General features: G+C 37.9%; 1 protein-coding gene across 1 annotated transcript in view; it reads left to right on the forward strand.

Moving 5' to 3' along the window:
• INTS7 (integrator complex subunit 7) overlaps nt 1–23,297 on the forward strand; it is a 107,669-nt gene that overhangs the window by 19,742 nt on the left and 64,630 nt on the right. The window contains exons 5-7 of the mRNA XM_004387538.3: nt 8,277–8,323; nt 13,884–14,083; nt 14,571–14,693. Of these exons, the coding sequence (XP_004387595.1) occupies nt 8,277–8,323; nt 13,884–14,083; nt 14,571–14,693 (370 nt within the window). The remainder of the gene's footprint in view (nt 1–8,276; nt 8,324–13,883; nt 14,084–14,570; nt 14,694–23,297) is intronic.

A 23,297-nucleotide genomic window follows, 5' to 3' on the forward strand; every position in this document is an offset into this window, starting at 1 on the left:
TAGAAAATGTAAATGGCAAAGGTGCATATCTAAGAAGGTTTGCATCACACTGGGGAAATAATACTTAAATACGTAAAACAGAAAACTTAAGTACAAAATATTGGCAATAACTGTTAATGAGATAAGAGTTTTCAGAAGAACAGGATCAACACAGATTAGTTTGGGAAGGCGCCCACCATTGGGGAGCAGAAGCTTTGTCTGCTGAGCAGCCTCCCCAAACGTACACATCCCCAATACTAAATTACTGTTTTCTCTTTATCTCTCATGTTAAGCTATTTGGCATTAGAGCTGCACACAGTTTGACTAAGACAGTAACTTGAGTTGAAACCAATTTTAACCAACTTAGGATGTCATGTCCTACACTGTTGTCTTACAGAACAATTTTTTTTTTTTTAATGAAGTGTTGACCATTGCTTTTTTACTATGTTTTTTGACTTGCCTGTTTACCCTCTAAAAAAGTATATTTCCTCTTTACTGATGTGAAAATTACCGTTGCCTTCTGAAGGGCATTGTGGTAATGTGTGTGGAAAACCTTAAACATATGTATCCCTTCGACCCAGAAAATCCACATCTCAAAATTTATTTTAAGGAGTCAGCAGTATGTGTTGATACTTATTTGCAAGGATGCTTGTTGTAGTGTTACTTAAAATAACAAAAGAAATCAGATGCAACCTAAATTCCAGCCAATGGGGATGAGCTTAGATAAATTATGATATGATCATACAATGGAATACTATATGAGCCTTTAACAAATACGTTGTAGAAACTTATTTGGAAGTAGGTTACATAATAGCCTACATCATATTCCAGGTTTGTAAAAAACCATATGATTTGAAAAAAGACTAGAAGGATATATGTCAGAATGTTGTCTCTAGTTGGTAAGATAGTTTATAATTTTTGTTCTTTTGGTATATTTCTGTAGATCCTGTCATGAGCAAGTTTAAGCTTTATAGTCAGGTGAATAATAAATGTAATTTTTTTTTTACCTAAACAGCATTTCAACTAAGAACCATTGCTAAATTTGGAAACCTTTCTTCCTTTCTTCAGATTTTAATTATATGCATATTCGTTTCTTCAGCTGCTCTTATCATACCTTCAAAATTCCAGGATTACTCATTGAGAAAGGAGAGAAAACATATACTTAATTATTTACTGTTTATCATTAATAGGTGTGGCAGTAATTGAGAGGGAGAAATACCTGAGTAAATACCTAAGTTCCTGTTTGTGCTGTTTTCTTTTTTTTTCTTTATTGAGAGTCATTGATATTGACAGAACTTTTTTAAAACCACTGTTAACTGGAGGAGAGTTATGGCTAGTGAATGGTTACCATCTGATTACCACTGTCAAGGTGCGCAACATTGGATAACCTGTCAGGTTAAATGTGTACTTTCAGTGGTTCCAGAAACAATTTTCTAAATTGAGTTTCTAGATTTGGGCGATGAATTTGTAATTTCATAATTTTTACACCTGAGAATCAGTTTTAGATAGCTTTTTCTCCTCTTATGTTATTGTCACACAGTTATCACTCGTCTGTCAGTTTGTTGTACTGAGGTGGCTTGTGTATTGTCGAGATGTTGGAACCTATGCTACTGGTATTTCAAATGCCAGCAGGGTCATCCATGGCAGACAGATTTCAGTGGAGCTTCCAAACTAACCCAGACTGGGAAGAAGGGCATAGCGGTTTACTTCTGAAAAGAATTGAACAGGGAGAGTATTATGGATAGCAGTGGAATGTTGTCTGATACAGTGCCGGACGATGAGCCCCTCAGGTTAGAAGCGACTCAAACTATGACTGGGGAAGAGCTGCCTCTTCAAAGTAGAGTTGACCTTAATGACGTGGATGGAGTCAAGCTTTCAGGACCTTCATTTGTGGCATGACTCAGAATGAGAAGAAATAGCTGCAGACATCCATTAATAATCAGAATATGGAACGTACGAAGTCTGAAGGAAGAAAAATTGGAAGTTGTCAAAAATGAAATGGAACGCTTGAAGATCGATATCCTAGGCATTACTGAACTGAGATGGACTGGTATTGGCCATTTTGAATCAGACAGTCATATGGGCTACAATGCTGGGAATGACGAAGAGGAACGGGGTTGCATTCATTGTCAGAAAGAACATTTCAAGACTGATCCTGAAATACAGCACTGTCAGTAGTAGGATAATATCCGTATACCCACAAGGAAGACCAGTTAACAAGACCACTGTTCAAATTTACGCACCAACTGCCAGTGCCAAAGATGAAGAAACTGAAGATTTTTACCAACTTCTGCAGTCTGAAATTGATTAAACGCACAATCAAGATGCATTGATAATTACTGATGATGGGAATGCAAAAATTGGAAATGAAGAAGGGTCAGTAAACTGAAGATTTTTACCAACTTCTGCAGTCTGAAATTGATTAAACGCACAATCAAGATGCATTGATAATTACTGATGACGGGAATGCAAAAATTGGAAACGAAGAAGGGTCAGTAGTTGGAAAATATGGCCTTGGTGTTAGAAATGTCGCAGAAGATTGCATGATAGAATCTTGCAAGACCAACAACTTACTCATTGGAAGTATCTTTTTCAACAACATAAATAGTGACTATACACGTGGAGCTTACCAGATGGAATATGCAGGAATTAAATCGACCACACATATGGAAAGAAATGATGGAGAAGCTCAATATCAGAATAAGGCCAGAGGCTGACTGCAGAACAGACCATCAGTTGCTCATATGCAAGTTCAAGTTGAAGCTGAAGAAAAGTAGAACAAGTCCACGAGAGCCAAAGTATGACCTTGAGTATATTCCACCTGAATTTAGAGACCATTTCAAGAATTCATTTGACTCACTGAACACTAATGATCGAAGACCAGACGAATTGTGGTGTGACATCAAGGGCAACATACATGAAGAAAGCAAAAGGTCGTTAAAAAGACAGAAAAGAAAAAAAAAGACCAAAATGGATGTCAGAAGAGACTCTGAAACTTATTGTTGAACGTAGAGTCGCTAAAGTGAAAGGAAGAAATGATGAAGTAAAAGAGTTGGACAGAAGATTTCAAAGGGTGGCTCAAGAAGACAAAGCAAAGTTTATAATGAAACGTGCAAAGACCTGGAGTTAGAAAACCAAAAGGGAAGAACATGCTCGGCATTTCGCAAGCTGAAAGAACCAAAGAAAAAATTCAAGCTTTGAGTTGGAATATTGAAGGATTCTATGGGCAAAAAAGTTGAACAACGCAGGAAACATTAGAAGAAGATGGAAGGAATACACAGAGTCACTATACCAAAAAGAATTGGTTGACATTCAGCCATTTCAGAAGGTAGCGTATGATCAAGAACCAGTGGTATTGAAGGGAGAAGTGGAAGCTGCATTGATGGCATTGGTGAGAAACAAGACTCCAGGAATCTAGGGAATACCAGTTGAGATGTTACCCCAGATAGATGCAATGCTGGAAGTGCTCACTTGTCTATACCAAGAAATTTGGAAGATAGCTACCTGGCCAGCCAGCTAGAAGAGTTCCATATTTGTGCCTATTCCAAAGGAAGATGATCCAACGGAATGTGGAAATTATCGAACAATATCATTACTATCACATGCAAGTAAAATTATGCTGAAGATAATTCAAAAACGGTTGCAGCAGTACATCCACAGGGAACTGCCAGAAATTCAAGCCGGATTCAGAGGAGGACACGGAATGCGGAATATCATTGCTGATGTCAGGTGGATCTTGACTGAAAGCAGAGAATACCAGAAAGATGTTTACCTATGTTTTATTGACTATGCAAAGGCATTCGACTGTGTGGATCATAACAAATTGTGGCTAACATTGTGAAGAATGGGAATTCCAGAACACTTAAGTGTACTCATGAGGAACCTGTACATAGACCAAGAGGCAGTTGTTCATTTTACTCGGATCCACAGTGAACACCCACGGAAGCAGCAATTGAGAAATCAAATGACATATTGCATTGAGCAACTCTGTTGTAAACGACCTCTTTAAAGTGTTGAAAAGCAAAAGTGTCACTTTGAGGACTAAGGTGCGCCTGACCCAAGCCATGGTGTTTTCAATCATCTCACATGCATGTGAAAGCTGGACAGTGAATAAGGATGACCGAAGAAGACTTAATGCCTTTGATTTATGGTGTTGGCAAAAGATATTGAATATACCGTGGACTGCTAGAAGAACGAACAAATCTGTCTTGGAAAAAGTACAGCCAGATGCTCCTTAGCAGCGAGGATGGCAAGACTTCATCTCACTTACTTTGGACGTGTTATCATTAGGGACCAGTCTCTGTAGAAGGATATCATGCTTGGTAAAGTAGAGTATCTGAGAAAAAGAGGAAGACCCTCAATGTGGATTGACACAGTGGCTGCAACAGTGGGTTCAAACATAGCAACAATTGTGAGGATAACGCAGGACCGGGCAGTGTTTCGTTCTGTTGTACACGGGGTCGCTAAGAGTCAGAACCAACTTGAGGACACCTAACAACGTAACAGCAACAATATGTTATTATCAGAAGCTAATTTAATTTTATCTGTGGGATTACTTATCTATCTTAGAAAATAATTAAGACTAAGTAACATAGAAACAACAAGGTTCTTCACTTATGGAATTGATGACCAATTTAAACTAAACCCATTGCCATTAAGTTAATTCTGACTCATACCAGCCCTGTAGGACAGTGTAGAACTGCCCCATAGGGTTTCCAAGGCTGTAAATCCCTACGGAAGCAGACTGCCACATCTTTCTTCCATGGAGCTGCGGTGGTTTCGAACCACTGACCTTCCAGTTAGCAGTCAGTTGCTTTAACCACTGTGCCACCAGGGCTCCTTGATGACCAATAGACATCTAAATTATTAGTTTATGTGGAGGCTTTCGTCTGATACACTTGTAATTTGTGATATTAAAAATACCAGATTAGCCCAGTAGGAAAGCCTGAAAGACCTATCAGAGCATGAGATTAATGACATCTCTTTTTCAGATCGGTATTTACCTTCTCCCCCAGAAATAATGACCTGAATTGAGATTAAATATCTCAAGTGATACTGATAGATTTTTGTCTTAGTATTCTGTTTTTCTATTTGGGATCTTAAAAAAAAATCACAGTAAATGGCCAAATAAGATTTTGAGAATTTATTTAATTCTGTTGTACCCTATTTGCCGCCATAACCACTTCTAACTTGCTCTAAAAAAAGGTAAGATTTTATATTTTTTTTAAAGACCTGTTCTCTAGGTCCTCAAGTAGGAGTTGTAGAGCCGGATGCCTTCAGGGGCAGACGAGCATTGTGAGTAAGGGGGTGTCGTCCCGCGGCCACTGGTGACCTGAGGAGCCCACGCATCTACTGAAAGGCACAGCCCATTGTCACAATGCAGGAGTATGTGCCGGGGTGTTAGACCCCTTTTTTTCTTTTGGGAGAAACTGGAAAATTAGAGTATTCTGCTTAGTCTCACCATATTTAAATGTTGACATTAAAAATGAAAAAGGTATTATTGGACAAAGGAAAATTGGCAGGCTTCAGATTTGTAGTTTGCAGGCCTCTGGAAAACTCCACGGTACACTTGTGAGAGCGTGAAAGTGAACAAGGCAGATGTGGTGAGACCTGCGAGAGCCGGGACTTGACGGGGCTGCCTTGTTTCTCCGCATCTCGCAAGCTGTCCGCCTTGGACGGGGTGTAGCCTTACTATTCTGTCGCTCGTTTTGGTGGAAGATATTTGAATTTTCCTTCTGTGACAGCCTTCTGCCCCACACGTGTTCCAGGTCTCGCAGATTTTACTGTAATATCTTAATGGCAGGAAATATTTTATTTAGACTTCCCTGGAACTGCAGAGAGGAAGTGTTTCATGACTTGTGTATCATTTATCATGACTAAATGAACCAAGTTTGATCATTTTATCTTTGTCCTATTTCCTTACATATTATGTAGTATCCCAAATGTTCATGTTATTAATAAATTTTGCAACATTCAGTGATATTTCTGTTACTGTAGAATTACTAGTCATGCTGGTCACAGCAACACCTTGGAAAATACTTTACACATACCAAACCAAAAAACCAAATCCATTGCTGTCGAGTCGATTCTGACTCATAGCTGCCCTACAAGACAGAGTAGAACTGCCTCATAGAGTTTCCAAGGACTAGCTGGTGGATTCACACTGCTGACCTTTTGGTTAGCAGCCTAACGTTTAGCCACGTTGCCACCAGGGCTCCACTTACCACATACATGATATTTAAAAAAAAAAATGATTAGAGTGGAGATAAATGAAATAGACAATAGGTAAACAATAGAGGAAATCAGTGAAACCAAAAGTTGGTTCTTGGAAAAGCTCAATAAAATCGACAAATCCTTAGAGTGACAAGGAAAGAAAAAAAAAAGAGGCGAATAAATGTATTTCAGAATTGACAGTGGGGATATTACTACTGACACTGCAGAAATAAAAAGATTGTGAGGAAGTATTATGAACAATGGTACACCAGCAGATTAGATCATCTCGGGGAAATACACAGATTCCTAGGAACACATAAACTACCTGAACTGACTCAAGAAAAAAATAGGAAGTCTCAACAAATGGTGCTGGGCCAACTGTGTCTCCTCATGCGAAAGACTAAAGCTGTACCCTTACCTGACACCACATGAAAATTAACTCAAAATAGATGAATGGCCTAAATATAAGCGCTAACACTATAAAACTCTTAGAAGTGACATGGGGTAAAGCTTTAGACCTATTTTTTGACAGTGGATTCTTAGATATGACACCAGAAACATAAGCAACAAAAGAAGAAAATAGATAAACTGGAGTTCATCAAAATTAAAAACTCTTGTGCATCATAGGACTTCATCAGGAAAGTGAAGAGACAACCTGCAGAATGTTTGGTAACCGTATACACGATAAAGGTTTAATGTCCAGAATATATAAAGAACTACAATTTAGCAAGAAGATAAACAACCAGTCAAAAATGGGTAAAGTACTCAAATAGACATTTCTCCAAAGAAGATACACAGATGGCCAGTAAGCACATGGAAAGGTGCTCGGTGGCGTTAGTCATTAAGGAAATGTAAATCAAAGCCAAATGAAATACCACTTCACGCTCACAAGTATGGCTGTTACCGAAAAAGTAGAAAATAACAAATGTTGGCAAGGATGTGGAAAAATTAGAACCCTCATCCATTGCTGGCAGGGTTGTAAATGATGCAGCTGCTGTGGAAAATGGTTTGGTGATTCCTCATAAAGTCAAACATAGAATTACTGTGCGACCCAGCAATTCCACTCCTAAATACATACCCAGAGGACTTGAAGCAGGGACTCAGACAAAGGGTTGGGCCCCAGTGTTCACTGCATCATCATTCACAGTAACTAAAAGGTGGAAAGTGTCCGTCAACACATGAATGGATAAACAAAGTATGGTATGTACATACAATGGAGTATTGCTCAGCCATGAAGAGAAATGAAGTTTCAGTGCATGCTGCTAGATGGATGACCCTTGAAAACAGTGTGCTAAGTGAAATAAGTCAGGCACAAAAGTTCACATACTGTATGAGCCTATTCATATGAAATGTCTGGAGTACACATTTGCAGGGAGATAAAAGTTTATTACCAGGCGCTGGTGGGAGGGGGAGATGGGGAGTTGTTGCTTCAGGGGTATTGACTTTCTTTTAGGAGCAATGAAAAACTTTGCACAACATGACGAATGTAATTAATGTCACTGAATCGTACACTTAAAAATGGATAAAATGGCAAATTTTATGTTTTACTACAAGAAAGTTAAAAAACAAACAACCAAACGTGGCTAACTTGAGGTAGTTTAGCTTTTAGGAAGATTCTGTCATACTTCCTGCTACATTTCTGCCACTTCATACCTACTTTGTTCTTCTGCAATGCAGAATATTAGGAATAGGTTTTATTGCTTGTGTAATCAGTTTGTATGTTAAAATCTTTTCTTAATTGAAAGTACATCCTAAAACATCACAGATGAAGGTAACGACTGTTAATCTTTCAGAAAATGTCACTAAGTGATGCACATTGCCACAGCAAACGAACGAGGGTGTCTCCTTGAGTAGCACGTGAGAATGGTGTGGGCGCAGGCCCGCTTAGCGACTGGGGTGGTGGTTTCTGTTGTGTCTCACCCCTCGTCCCTCCAAATACCTGAACAGCAGTTATGATTTGGAGTGATGTGTTTCCCCTGTTCTGTAGTTTACCAAGTGTATTATTTTTTTTTCAAGTCCTTGGAAAACTTAAGCAAATTTAGTTTTTTTGGTATTAAAGTATTTGCTTTTCTCTCTTTCCAAAGGGATTTTGCTGTTGGAATCTGTAACAAAATCAGTGAAATGATTCAAGGTATGTCTTCTTCATTTAGAATTATGAAGTGACTTATGGGATTTATGTTAATAGTTCCTAATATTTACTAAGTACTTACTGTCTGCTAGGTACCATTCATTTATTCAAATAATAATACTTACTAAGCATCATCTTTATGCCCGGGGAAGAAAGGCCCAGTGATCTCCTTCTGGAAAATCAGCTATTGAAAACCCTGTGGAGCACAGTTCTATTCTGACACACACGGGTCGTCATGAGTTGGAATTGACTCTACGGCAACTTTTTTTTTTTAATCCCAGGACTGTTCTAGGTGCTGAGGATACAGTGGTGAGCAAAACAAAGTCCTTGCCCTCGTGAAGGGTGGGGGTGGGGGGCAATAAAATAAAAATATGATATTTCAGGTGCTACGGAGAAAAGGCAAGTTTGGAAGGAGTGAGAGATCCGAGTAGATGGCGTGGAGGGAGACTTTTCTGTCTTCTCCATGCTGCTCACGGAGGGCCTCTGATGAAGTGAGACTTGAGTGACACGCGAAGGAGGGAAGAGAGTGAGTGCTGCGGAGATCCAGGGGAAGAACGTCCTGGTTAGGGGCAGACTCTCTTGTCAGGAGTTTGGGGACTCTCTTCACCTGTAAATATCCCTCCAGTGGCCTCCCGTCACAGCTAGAGTCATATCCAGATTCTGTCCCATACCCTACAAAGCCCTGGATTTTCAGTCCTGTCTTCCATACTGTGCTTCGTGTGTATTAACCCCACTTATCCTCATGACACTCTTACGAGGGAGCTCTGGGGCTGCAGCATGTTACAGCTCTAGAGAACACCACTTTTGTTGTGTTTTATGAAGGACAGATACCCCTTTGAATTGTGAACTAGGCAACCTTGGATAGCTGATATCACCGTTTTACAGAAAAGGAGACGGAGCCACAGTAAAGCTTGGTAATTTGTCCAGGGTCACACAGTACTAATTGGCAGTTTGGCTTTGAGGTCCACGTTTGTAACCACTATACTATACTGCCTTTTGGGGCCGTGAATTTCTTACGGCAATTATGTTTTGATGGTCTTTCCATTTAACTGATAAAAATTAATTAAAGGCCAAGATACAGTATTTGAGCTTTTGTCCTATTCCCCTTTATTCCTTTGTCTTTTTTTTTTTTTTTTTTTTCTCCCTACTACCAAAAAAGAGCTTTTCCACAGAGAGGGTTGTCTTCGTGAAGTTAGAAGAAATCATCACTCACTTGTTGAGCAGGTTTTATTGACTGCCTACTGTATCAGCAAGGTCTCGGCAGGAAACATGGCACACTTTAGAGTTAGGATAATTCATGGAAGGTCAATAAGGGGCCGTTTACAAAGCAGAGGGCAGGGTAAACTACAGGAGATGGTACCATCTCTGAGCCTGGTAATAGCTCTTACCACCCCGGAGGGTGAAGCAGAAGCTCAGAGAGGTTAAGTTACTTGCCCAAGGTCACATAGCTAGTAAGTTCAAACCCATTCTGGCTCTAGAAGTCATCCTATTAACCGCTATGCAGTACTGCCCCTCAGCTTTGAGAAGTGTCATAGATTTTTTCAGAAAGGTGGTCATTGATGATTTTAGTGAGAATATTCTCAGTGGCTGAAGGGATGGAGGTCAGATTTTCAGTAGTTGAGGAGTCTTTCAAGAAGTTTGGCTCTGAGTGGAGGAGGAGAAAGAGAGTAGGGTATGGAAGGAATGAGAGGAGAGGAGAATTACATGCAGCAGTCTGTGTGGGCTCAGGAGGGACCCAGACAGAGGAACAAACGAGAGATGCTGTGCAGGGAACTGGGTGTGGTGGCAGAGAAGTGAGGAGCTCTGGTCGGATAAGTCAAACCTTCTTGGTGACGTAGCAAGAAGCCAGCTTCATCTGTTGAGAGGGAAGGAGTAACTGATGGAATCAGAGGTTCCAGGGAGTGGAGGTTTGGAATAGCCATTTTGAGATGGGGAGAAATTGCCTAAGGAAAGCTGTAAGGAATGCTGAGCAGCAGCGAACAATGAGGATCCTGTTGTGATTGGAGACTGAATATTTGCATAATATTTGGAAAACTATGTCCTGTTCCACCAGTACAGCCTTGCGTCCAGCCTTTTCCTCTCCCTACAACTCTGGAAGCACATGTTCGACGGCTCGTTTCCCTTCTCCATGCCTGTATATCTCATAGGCATCTCCAGTTTAATATGGCCAAACAGCGCCAAAGCTGCTGCTTCCTCAGTTTTCTCCAGCTCAGTAAACGACACCACTGTCAGCCCAGTTACTCAAGCTAAATATCTCAGCATTATTCTTGAGTGTCTTTCTTTCTGCCTGCCACACCCAGTCCATCAGCGGATCTGGGTGATTCTGTCGCCTCTCCATCTCTCTCACCCCGTGTTCAAGTCATCGTCATCTCTGGCTTGCGTTCTTGTACTAGCCTCTTAGTCCTTTTGTTCTGTTCATGCTGCTCTAACCATCCATTGTTCACAAAGCAGCTCATGATCTTTTAAAATGACACATCGGATCGTAGCATTCCCTTGTTTAAAACTATCCAGTGGCTTCTTTTACGTTTAATATAAACCTAAACTTATTACCTGGACTTAAAAAGCCTTCTGTGTTATCCGTCCTTCCTGTTTCAACCAGCACCACAGTCCGCCTTCTCCGTTTCAGAGCCTTTGCGCGGAGTGCTCTCCCCGCGACACCGTATGTTAGCCCCTGGTCTTCAGGTTTCATCTTGAACCTCACCTCGGCCGTCAGCTGCACGTTGCCACAGCTTATCTGGTGGGATCACCGTTTGTGGTTGTTAGTTGCTGTCCAGCCGTTCCGACTCACGGCAACGCCACGTGGCAGAGTAGAACTGCTCCCCAGGGTCTTCAAGGCCGTGACCTTTCAGAGTAGATCACCAGGCCTGTCTTCTGAGTGCTTCTGGGTGGGTTCGAACTGCTAACCTTTTGTTTAGTAGTTGAGTGCTTAACTGTTCGCTCCACTCAGGGACCTGTAGTTGCCCTTACCCAGTTAAAAACCAGCATTTGTCTAATGTATCACATTACCCGATCTTAATTGTCTGTACAGCACTGATTACTTCTTTATATTTTTCTGATGTGTCAGTTTATTGTCTCTCTCCCCCACAAAAATGTAAGCTCCATTAAGACAGTTGTCACATTTACCACGTCATCAGATACCCAAGACAGTGTAGACACCTAGGTGGTGGTTCAGGTATTTGTAGAAAAGTTAGAGGTAAATGAATTGTGTGTGCTTCCTTTGCAATTGCCTTCAGACTTGTATTTCATAATCCACTTGATTTAGAAGTACTATTACCAAATTAATACCCATTTTACTGACCAGATTCAGCTCCATAATATTTTCCCTGTTTCTAGTAGTAAACTTGTCAAATATGTTTTGCAGCTCTTGAGGGTATTTCCTGCAGCCAGTCACCAAGTGCTGTCTCCCTTTTCAGTACCTCTTAAATGTATCTGTTCTCCATCCCTGTTCTGATTCAGGCTGTCATCTCTACCTCAGCAACCATGCTTCGTGCACTGTTTATCGTTTACTTCTCGGATTAAAACATTTTACTGGCTTTCCGTCACCCTTACACTGTGGTCCCAGTTTATCAAGAGGACCTCTCCATGTGGCTCTGCCTGTCCTTCTAAGTTCGTTTCTTGCCACTCACTGTTTCTAACTCTCCTCCAGGCTTAGCGCATGTCCTTCAGTTCCTCGATCTCTCTAAACTCCGAGCTTTTCATGTGCTCTTCTCTTCATTTAAAACACTGACGCACACACCACTCTGAACTTTTTGTCCCTGCGACTGCCATATTGCTGCCTGATTTCATGTTCATCAAACTTCAAGAGAAGTAACTTCCTCACAGTGGCTTTCAAAACAAGCAAAAAAACCATGATGCAGAAAAACATTGTAAGCATAAGTGGAAGGTACAGAGTTCTGGTTCAAACAGAAAATAAATCTGGATATGCTGAGACGAATCTTTTCATGTGAGAATTCCACATAAACAGCCAGGAAAGAAAAATACGTCGGTGCCTTGCTGAAAATTGGGTTTTGATTAGACCAAGCTACGTATTTGAAATGAAAAATAACAACTTTTCTGGAAAACCAGTCATTTTCCAGGATAAATAAAATAATATTTTCTAATGAAAAAGTTGAAAACTTGTGTCACTTTAAAGGCAGAAAACAGACAAAAAAAAAATTACAGCGGTGTCATTGAAAACTTTACTGCTTTTAGCTAAAGCGAGGGAACGCTGGTGGTTCAGTGGTTACGTGCTCGGCTGCTAACCGAAATGTCAGCGGTTGGAACCCACCAGCCACTGTACAAGCAAAAGATGTGGCAGTCTGCCTTCATAAAGATTACAGCCTTGGAAGCCCTATGGGGCAGTTCTCTGTCCTCTAGGGTCGATAGGAGTCAGAATCGACTTTACAGCGGTGGGTTTTTGGTTTAGCAAAAGCGAGTAGAAATCAAACTATCGTCATACAGTTTTTACATCATAAAGTTAATAACAAATTGTGGTCAGACCAAGGTTGAGAAGGGACAGTGTTGACATATTGTAGGGTTGTTAACCATCGACATAAAACAGTATGTGTACTAACTGTTTAATGAGAAACTATTTGTTCTGTAAACCTTCATCTGAAGTACAATTTAAAAAAAAAAAAATTGTCAGAGAGAAAACGCAACAAAGTATTGGCAAAAGTCCTTTGTGAAATGACCCTGGTCTGGGATGTTGAAATACTGTTACAGATCCACACTGAGTTATTTCACAATGGGGAAACCAATGACTTTGCAGAATATTAATTCATTTTGAGCATAATATGTAATACATTATGATTGAGAAACTTCTGTGTCACAGCAAAGCTATGCTTTAACCGCAGTGTTGACTGGATAGATAGATTGGAGGGACGCCTCACAGAGCCCAGCTGTATATGCAGTAAAGAAAGGCATTGCTGCACAAATAAAGTTCATAGCACTTAAAAACCATGCCACACAGCCTGTTTGCATGCCGATCTTGATTCACTGTTGAAGGAAATAATTAAAATTTTAAATATAACCAAAGTGTAGCCGTGGAATATGTGTGTATACCTAAGAGTGTGTGTATAAATAGCTCATGTGTGTATGTTGTTTTAGTATGCTGTGAGAAGAAATAGGCAGCAAGTGTAAGGCTTCGCTTTGTACCATGTCTTTCAAAGGCATTTTCTACTAGCACGTATTTTAATAATCACTGAAAAATTAACATTGTTAAAATAAATATTTTTTGGAAAAACTATTCCACATATTGATTAGCTCTGGGAAACGCACAAAAAAAGCCAAACCTGTTGCCATTGAGTCAATTCTGACTCATACCTACCCTATAGGACAGGGCGGAGCTGCCCCTTAGGGTTTCCAAGGAGTGATGGTGGATTCAAACTGCTGACCTTTTGGTTATCAGCAGAGCTCTTAACCACTGTGCCACCAGGGCTCCCAGTACAATTATCTTTAATGTTGTAAACATAATATTAGTATGCTATTTGTTTTTAAACGTTTTGCTCATTGAATCAGACCTTTTACACCTGAAATATTATGAAGGCTGAAGATGAGAAATGTCTGCGTGTTCTTTTGTGTCTAGGTTTAGCCACACCGGTTGACCTGAAGCTGAAGTTGATCCCCATCCTGCAGCACATGCACCACGACGCAATCCTGGCTTCCAGCGCTCGACAGCTTTTACAGCAGCTGGTCACGTCCTATCCTTCTACCAGAATGGTCATTGTTTCTCTGCACACTTTCACTCTGCTTGCAGCTTCATCTTTGGTTGATACACCTAAGCAGGTCATTTCAATTTTCTTCTTTCAGTGGCCTTTTCTTTAATAAACTTACTTATTAAGTATATGATAAAAAATAAGTAACTTAAGTTTTGATAGCATTAAGCTCCCTTTCTCTGATAAAGATCAGTATAATGTCCTTTTGCTTGCTTTTTGCTTTTCTATATTCACAGCACTCCTTCTTGGGAGCCCTTGAAGAAAATAGGGTGGAGGTATATGGCAGGGTGTGGAGTTGGCAGTAGAGAAAAGAAGGAAGAATTGTTAAATGCCAAGACCTGTGCTAGAATGTTACAAGTTAAACGATAGTATCTTATTTTCTACAGCAGGAGAAAGAAGCCCAAACATGCTGTCATGGGCACGGAGCTATTAAGTGTCAGGGATGTGATTTAAAACCAGCCCTGAGTCTAATCTAAAAGTTTCACTGAACTACACTGTATCCTTAACGATCATTCTGGTGACAGCAGTGTTCATGGAGTGCCTTTTTTCCTTTATAGATTCAGCTTCTATTGCAGTACTTGAAGAATGACCCCAGGAAAGCAGTAAAGAGACTTGCTATTCAAGATCTGAAGTTACTTGCCAATAAAACACCACATACTTGGAGTAGGGAAGATATTCAGGTATGTTGAACTTTGAACATTAATATTTTATATGCAAGAATAACGTAATAAAACATTTTAATAGAGTAGATTGTTTTGCTTTACATCTTATGTTGTCTTTATCATCTTCTGAAAGTTTGAATATGAAAAACGTTTAAGAGCATTGTTGTCATTTGTAGCAGAAGTTATTTTATAAGTGCTGGATTTAATACATAAAATTCCTGTCCTTCGGTATTTGTTTGTTTTAGTGAGTTAGACTTGCCTTTCAGTTTCTTGTTAATTTTCCCATAACTGCACCAAAGGTAATTGAGACGCCCAATTAAACTGTATCATTTTATTCCTGCCTCCTTTAGTCAATTTAGGGAGAACAATTTAGGTGCTGACTGTGATTAATTATGGAAAAGGTGCTGGATAGGACTTGGCAAAGTGTATTTCTCCTTTTCATTGAGAGCAAAAACCATTCTTAAGTTCTCTTTTATGAGTACAAAAGCAGACCTCGCATTCTCTAGACTTTTAACGTGACATCTTGTATACTATTTCTTAGGTTAAATTAATGTTATTATTTTTCTCTCTCAAAATGAAACTGTTCTTTTATCCCTTATTGATAACGAATGCAGCATTTTCTAAATAATGCTCTTTACAGTGAGATGGAAGATTGTTAGAATTAGACCTTTAATTTTCATGGATTATGTTTTTATCTCTTGGCATTATCATGGCTCTGGTGTAACATAAAGTAGCCCGGGTAGCTCAGTGGTTAAAGCGATCAACTGCTAACCGAAAGGTCAGCAGTTTGAAACCAGTGGCTCCACGGGAGAAAGATGTGGCAGTCTGCTTCCTTAGAGATTTACAGTCTTGGAAACCCTGTGGGGTCGCTATGAGTCAGAATCGACTCAACAGCAGTGGGCTTTTTTTTTTTAGTATAGCTTAAAACCTTTGAATTCCACATGATGAAAACTAAGCTGGTGGGTTTATTGTTTTTAATTTTCTATCACGTTTCTGTATATTATGATTTGATAGTCACAAGTATCCCAAGATGTTAGGTCAATTATTAGTATCTGCACTTAGTAGATGATCAGATTAGGGTTCAGAGACTTAGTATGCTCATTCTTCATTGATTCTTGGCTATTATACATAAATTTTAGAGTCACCTGTTCGAGTTCTACCAAAACAACAACCACCAAAAACCTGTTATTATTTGATTGAGATAACACTAAATATAGAGATCAATTTGTAAAAAAAAATTGCTGTGTTTACAATATTAAGGCTTCCATTGCATGGATATTTTGTATCTTTTAATTTATTCAGGTCTCTAGTAAATTAATCAACTGGATGGCACGCAACAACAACAGTATAACTTTTGTCTGAGTCTTTTTTGTCTGGTGTTAATATAGCTACTTCAGCTTTCTTCTGACCGTAATTACATGTTAGATCATTTGCTGTCTTTTTACTTTCTTTATTTCAAATATTTTTTGTAAACAGCGTTTGATTGGATTATTTTAATTGGCCTGGTAGTCTTTATCATTTTAAAATGGAGCATTTGATTCATTTACATTTATTGTGATTTATTATATAAACCAAAAAAATCTCATTGTTGTCCAGTCGATTCCGACTCATAGTGACCTTATAGGACAGGGTAGAACTGCCCCACAGGGTTTCCAAGAGCGGCTGGTGGATCTGAACTGCTCACCTTTTGGTTAGCAGCCAAGTTCTTAACCACTGTGCCACTAGGGCTCCAATTTACTGTATATTAGAATTTAAATCTTCCTTCTTCTTTTGTGCTTTTTATATGTCTCCTCTGTTCTTTTTTCCCTTTTTTGGGGCCTTGTTCTGGATTGATTGTTTTTAATATCTTTCCATGTTTTTTTCCTTTGAATAGTTTGGGGGCTTTACAGTCTTTAACTTATTATCCTAGATATTATTAGATGCATGGTTATTTTATTGAAGTTTAAAATTAATTCTCCTACGGCGATCTTAGAACACACTTTAACTCCATTTCCATTTACGTCCCTTTAAATTTTTATATTATTGTTGTCATGTATTTTAATTCTATCCAAAAATAATGTGCTCCTTCACTATTTGTTTGCCAACCACTCCCTCCCCCTGCTAGGTATTTTCATAAGCGTCACTATGCCAATTTTTTTTTTTTTTTTTGCATGTTGCTGAAAAAAAAAACTAGCACATTGTTGTTGTGTGCTGTCGAGTCAGTTCCGACTCATAGCGAACCTGTAGGACAGAGTGGAACTGCCCCATCGGATTTCCAAGGGGTGGCTGGTGGATTTGAACTGCCGACCTTTTTTGGTTAGCAGCCAGGCTCTTAACCATTGAGCCACCAGGGCTCCAAAAACATTATTTGCATAAAAAGTATATGACTTTGTTGTATTGTTTTATAAAGTCACTGTTAATTGGATCTTCCACACTTTGCTCTTCCTTCTTAGATTTCAGGCTTTTTGTCTGGGTTGCTTTTCGTTTTGCCTTTAGAAGTCCTTTAGTGAGAGTCTGTGCTGGTAAACTCTCCCAATATTGCTTGTCTGAAAATGTCTTCATTCTACCCTTGCTCTTGAAAGGTACTTTCTCTGGGAATAGAATTCTCAGGACATCGAGGATGCCATTCTAACGTCTACTGGCTTCCAGATGCTCTGGAATGGTTAATAACTATAACACAGAACTTTTTTATTTCTTGATGGTATAGCTTAAAAAGTGCCATAAAACCATCTGAACCTGGAACTTTTTCGGGGATGGTGTTCTGAGAACATTTCCAATTAGGTTATTGCCCTATCAGGGTTTTCTACCTCTTCTTGAATCAATTTTGATCATTTGTTTATTTAATGCATTTCTTAGATTCATTCTAATTATAAGTTTTAGTGTCTTTATACTTGAAAATTTATTTTTATTCCTAATATTGCACATTTGTGTTTTTTATCCATTTTTCTTAATTAGACTTGGTTTTTTATTATCTTTTTCAAGTGTTCGGTACATTTATTATTATTTAATAATGAAAGTACATAAGGCTATTAATTTTCCTCTTAGTGCAGATTGAGTACATTCTGTAAACAGTGGTAACATTATCGTTACCATGAATTTGAAATGCTTTTTTTTTTTAGGTCAGGTTTATTGTGGTATAATTTATTTAAAGAAACCTTTCTAGGTATACAGTTTGATGAGTTTTGGCAAGTGTACGCAGCCGTCTAACGACCACCACAGCTGAGATATAGAACATTTTCCTCACCCTCAGAAATTCCCTCAGGCTCCTCTGTAGTCAGTCCCCTTCCCTGACAACCACTGGTCTGATTTTTGTCTCTATAGTTTTGTCTTTCCAGAATAGAAATGGAATTATATTCATGGAATCATATGATATATAGCCTTCTGGGTATGGCTTCTTTCACTTAGCGTCACACTTTTGATGTTCGTCCACTTTGCATCTAGCAGTAGTTCATCCTTTTTGTTGCTGTGTAGTATTTATTCAGTCACAAGTTGGTGGATGTTTGGGTTGCTTCCAGTTTTTTTGCTATTATAAGTAAAGCTTCTATAAACATTTGCGTACAAGTCTTTGTAGAACATATGTTTTCATTTCTCTTGGGTAGGTACCTAAGAGTGGAATTGCTAGATTGTGTGATGTTTATTTACCTTTGTTAGAAACTGCCAAACTGTTGCCCAAAATGGCTGTACAATTTTGCCACTTTGTATTGTATATTTTTGTAATTGTAGCCATTCTGCTAGGTATGCAGTGGTATCTCATCATGGTTTTAATTTGCATTCCCTAATGACTGGTGATGTTGAGCATCTTCTCATAGGTTTGTTTGCCATTTATATCTCTTTGTTGATGTGCCTGTTCTAATCTTTTATTCATTTTTTTATTAGGGTATTTGTCATCTTGTTATTATTCTTTATATATTCTGGATACAAATCCGTTATCACATGTATGTTTTGCAAATATTTCTTTCAGTTATGTGTGTATAATATAGTCTTTTGAAAAGCAGTTTTTAATTTTGATGAAATATATTTTATCAGTTTTTTTTTCTTTTGTGTATAATATTTTTTGTGTGCTTTATGTAAGAAATCTTTGCCTGACCCAAGATCACAAAGATTTTTCTCCTATATTTTCTTCTAGAAGTTTTATAGCTTTAGGTTTTATATTTATCTATATGTGCTCCATTTTGAATTGATATTTGTATATGGTAAGAGGTAGAGATCAAGGTTCATTTGGATAACCAGTTATTCCAACACCATTTGCTGAAACTATTATCCATTCTACATTGAATTACCTTAGTATCTTTGTTGAAAATCAGGTTATGTTGGTCTGCTTCTAGACTTTATTACGTTCCACTGGTGTATGTGTTTATTTTTCAGTCAGTACCACACTGTCTCTATTACTCTAGCTTTATATTATGTCTTGGAATCAGGTAGTGTAAGTCCTTCTCCTTTGTTCTTTTTCAAAATTGCCTTGGCTGTTCTAGGTCCTTTGCCTTTCCATGTAAGATTCAGAATCAATTTGTCAGTTTCTATAAAATAACCTGCTGGGATTTTGATTGGTATTTGCATCTGTAGGTCATTTTGAGGAGATTTGACATCTTGACTGTGTTGAGTTTTCTGATCCATGAACATGGTACATCTCTCCATTGATTTAGGTCTTCAGTTTCTCTCATCAGTGTATTTTAATTTTCAGCATACAAATCTTGTGCATATTTTGTTAGATTTATTCCCAAGTATTTCATGGTTTTTGTGCTGTCGTAAATGGTGTTTGTTTTTAATTTTCGTGAGAGTGATTTTGATTTCCTGGTTGACTCTTGAATTAGTTTAAAGAGTATTTTTTATTTTTGAAGCGATTAGCTTTTTATATTTGTTGATGGAATTTTTGTTCTTAATCTTTTGTCATTCATTTCTATTTAAAGGTTTCTGGCCCAGTATAGGATCAATTTTTGTAAATGGTCTGTGGGATTTGAAAAGAATGTATATCTTCTGTAAGGAACAAAGTTTGATATAGCTATATTAAATCTGCTTTATTGACAATTTAATCGTATGTCCTATATCTTAAATTAGGGTTTTTCTCTTCTTGATCTTTGACATTTTGGTACTCATTGGTTCACACTCCAATTTATATATGTTTTAATTTTAATGTCTTAGTATTATCTTGTTCTACAAATAGTACTTTTATCAGTATAAAAGATTCTGTCCTATGTAAAGCTTTTGCCTCAAATTCTTCTTTATGTGATATTAATATTGCAGTCTTTTATTTTTCTTTGCATGTATCTATCAAGTCTTTGCCAATTTTATTGTCTTCAAACTTTGTCTGTCATTTAGATATGACACTTATAAATAGAATATGGTTAGATTTACCTCTTTTGACTTAATTGTGAGTCTTTTTTAACAGTATAACATAACCTGTTTACATTTATTGGTGTTATTTGAGGTTTTTTTCATTATTTCACCCATCTTATCTTATGCAGTCTATAATACTTTTTGTTTCCATTGTTCCATTGCTTTCCTTTGTTATTTAGATGTTTTCTTTTTCCTTTATTCTCTAGTGAATTAAAAGATTTTAATATGTTAATTAAACATAATATTTTTCCTTTACCTCTAAGTTCAATATATAATATTAGAATCTGTCTATCTCTGTTGACATTAAGAATGAAAAGTATGGTGGTTGAAATGTTGCAAATTCTAGCAGGCTTAAATTCTCCTTTTTTCTAACCCTCTTCATTCCCTCCTCCCAATATCTTGTTAAAATAATCTGGAATTTAATTCCCAATTATCATTATTTTACACTGTGAAACTTATTTTAAAATAATAAGTAGTTTTTATAATATTTGCATTGAGCTTCACAACAACAGTAACGGTTACTTAGATGTCATGGCCTACAGTATTTTTTCATTATCCCATATCTTCCTTTATCTGGAGTTTTTTATTCTGGTTTATCTTTCTTGTGGCTTGGCCTTTGGTAATTTTTTCCAGGAAAGATAATTGGTAATAGGCTTTCTTCCTTCTTAAATGTATGAAAAATGCGTTTTCTTTTGATTTCACACGTGAATGACAATATAGAATTCTTGGTCACAATCATTTTCCTTTGGAGTTCACATTTTTAGCATCTTTGGTCCCATTTGAGGTATTATTATCATTTTGAGGTATAGTTATCTTTGTAAGTATTGATCATTTTCAGGAAAGACAGAGACTAATCGGTACAAAAGTACTGGAAAATATTATAACCCTTAAAAAAGTTCCAGTATCTTTAAATCAGTATGGGTTATATAATTTAAGACTTAACTTAAAATATTATTTTTTAATGTTACTCTCTCCCACAAATAATTTTTTCCTATTGTGGCTGAACCTTAGTATATTGGTTTTAATTAGATGGATGTGGTCAAATAATTAATCATGTTTCCAAAGCCTAAATACATATTTGAAAATATTGAAATACAGCAGGGAAAACAGTGCTAATGATTTAACCTTCATAAAGTAATACTGTATTAACTTCAATTTTGAACTTACTCTCAACTCTCAAGAGTACTCATTATTTTTCTAGAGCTTGCTTTCTTGGCCAGTCTTTTCGTTGCTGATTGATTTTTTATAGTTTTGATATTTCAGGTTCAGATTGTGTCCATTCCGTTGCTGATTTTATTAGTGGACTCACTGGTATTGTAATTTCCCATGGAATCAAGTGTCCCAGGTTTAAGGGCTTTAATTCTGAATGTTTCAAACACTGGCAGGAAGGAGGGGCCTAAAGCAAGACTCGAGTGTTGTACGGTATTACTAAAGAAGTCAGAAACAGTTGATTTCATAGCACAGAAATCTACTTCAATGTGTTTATATTTTCCTTTGGAGTTTTTATGCCTTGCTAACATCTGTTTTAATTGGTGTTAATCGGTATTAATAGTTTGTGATATTCTGCTGTTATAGTCTTACCTGAAGAAGATATTTGATTTATGCAACCTTCCTGTTTAAAAGCACAAGAAAATTTTTTCTTTAGGATATTCTCAAATACATAATTTTATTTTTGGCATTATCTCTCCTGAGAGTATCTGATTTGTAGTTTACCTGGAATTAGGAGGAATGACAAGTTAAGCTTGAGGGTTACTTCTTTTAATAATCTTTTTCTTTGCAGTTAGTACAATGGAAACAAAATTCAGAGATGTTATGTCTGACAAAATACTTTTAAACATAACATTTTTCTTTACCTTAAAGATTATAAACTTCTTTTTAGTATACTTTTCTGGAACACATCCCTGGCGGCCAGTCCCATTCCAGGGTAGAGGAGAAGCCCCTGTTCAGAGACTGACCCAGAAAGCAGTAATTCAGGACAGACACTGGTTGAGCAGTGGGTTAAGCCAGCCTAGGGAGAGAAAATCAGACAGGTCGTCTGAGTGAGGAAGGCAGTAGTGGTAAGTGAGGAAAGGGACTCCACTGGGATAGTTTTTCCCTTGTATTGATGTGAAAAATGGTCCTGGTAAGAACACTTTTGTAGTAGATAATGTCCTTGAAACAGAAGCTTGAACCAGATTTCGTCACTGAAGTATGATTGATGTGCCATTTCTGGGTAACTTTGTGATTTGCCCTGTTAAGCTTACTAATTTGAATTAATGAACCTGTCAATCAGTATATATTTACTGAGGGCATTTTCAGTACCCAATATTGTGCTGGGTACCAAGAAATCAGAAGATAACATTGTAAATAATTTTATCACTAGATTTTCTAACATTTTTTTTTTGAGTTTTTAAAATGGTAAATTTCTTCCTGCTTTTTTTAAAATTATTAATATATTATCAGCTTATATAAAATGGCTCACTTGCCTTCTTGGTTGTCCCAGATAGCTAAATGTCTGTTAACACACAGAGCACTCTATAAGACATAATTTGGAATACACAGAAATATAGGACACAATCCTTACTCTGTGGGCCTGTTTGGTTGGGGATGTTAGTCGTAAGCACAAGTTTATTAACAGTACAAGGCTGGACAGTTTAGGCAATAAAAAGTAATTGGAAGTGGCCTAGGTGTTTGAATAAATAAATAGAACCTGTGATATTACCTAATCACAGTTACTTTTTTTTAACACTCTCTTTTGAACTTCAAAAACAGCATCTGTATTTCCTGCTTTTATATCTTCATCCCCTACTCTTTCTTTAATACAGTTGCATTTAGATCTTTTTTCCTGTCACTTTGCTGAGACATTTAAAAGGTCACCAGTGTTGGGGCCCTGATTGCACAGTGGTTAAGAGCTTGGCTGCTAACCAGAAGGTCAGCAGTTCAAATCCACTAGCCGCTCCTTGGAAACCCTATGGGGCAGTTCTACCCTGCCCTATAGGGTCGCTAGGAGTCAGAATCGACTCAGCGGCATTGAGCTTGGTTCTTCTTCATGCTAAACCCAGAGACTTTTTCTCCCTTTATCTTTTTTCCTCTTGAATACATTTGACACCATCAGCCTGTCTCTTCTCTTTGCATCTATTTGTCTTGGCTTCTTTGACACCTGACTGTCGTCACTCACTCTTCCCACGCTCTAGACTGTACCTTCTCTGTAGTCTTCATCTTGCCCCTTTTCCACCAAGTTGCGTCCCTGACGCTCTGTGTGTTCTTCCATTCATTCTCCGCCATTCTGCGTGTGCAGCCTCCAGCGGTGCAGTCCTTCTGCACTGCTGT

Source organism: Trichechus manatus, unplaced genomic scaffold (genome assembly GCF_000243295.1).
Source record: "Trichechus manatus latirostris isolate Lorelei unplaced genomic scaffold, TriManLat1.0 scaffold00187, whole genome shotgun sequence".
Taxonomy (NCBI): Eukaryota; Metazoa; Chordata; class Mammalia; order Sirenia; family Trichechidae; genus Trichechus; species Trichechus manatus.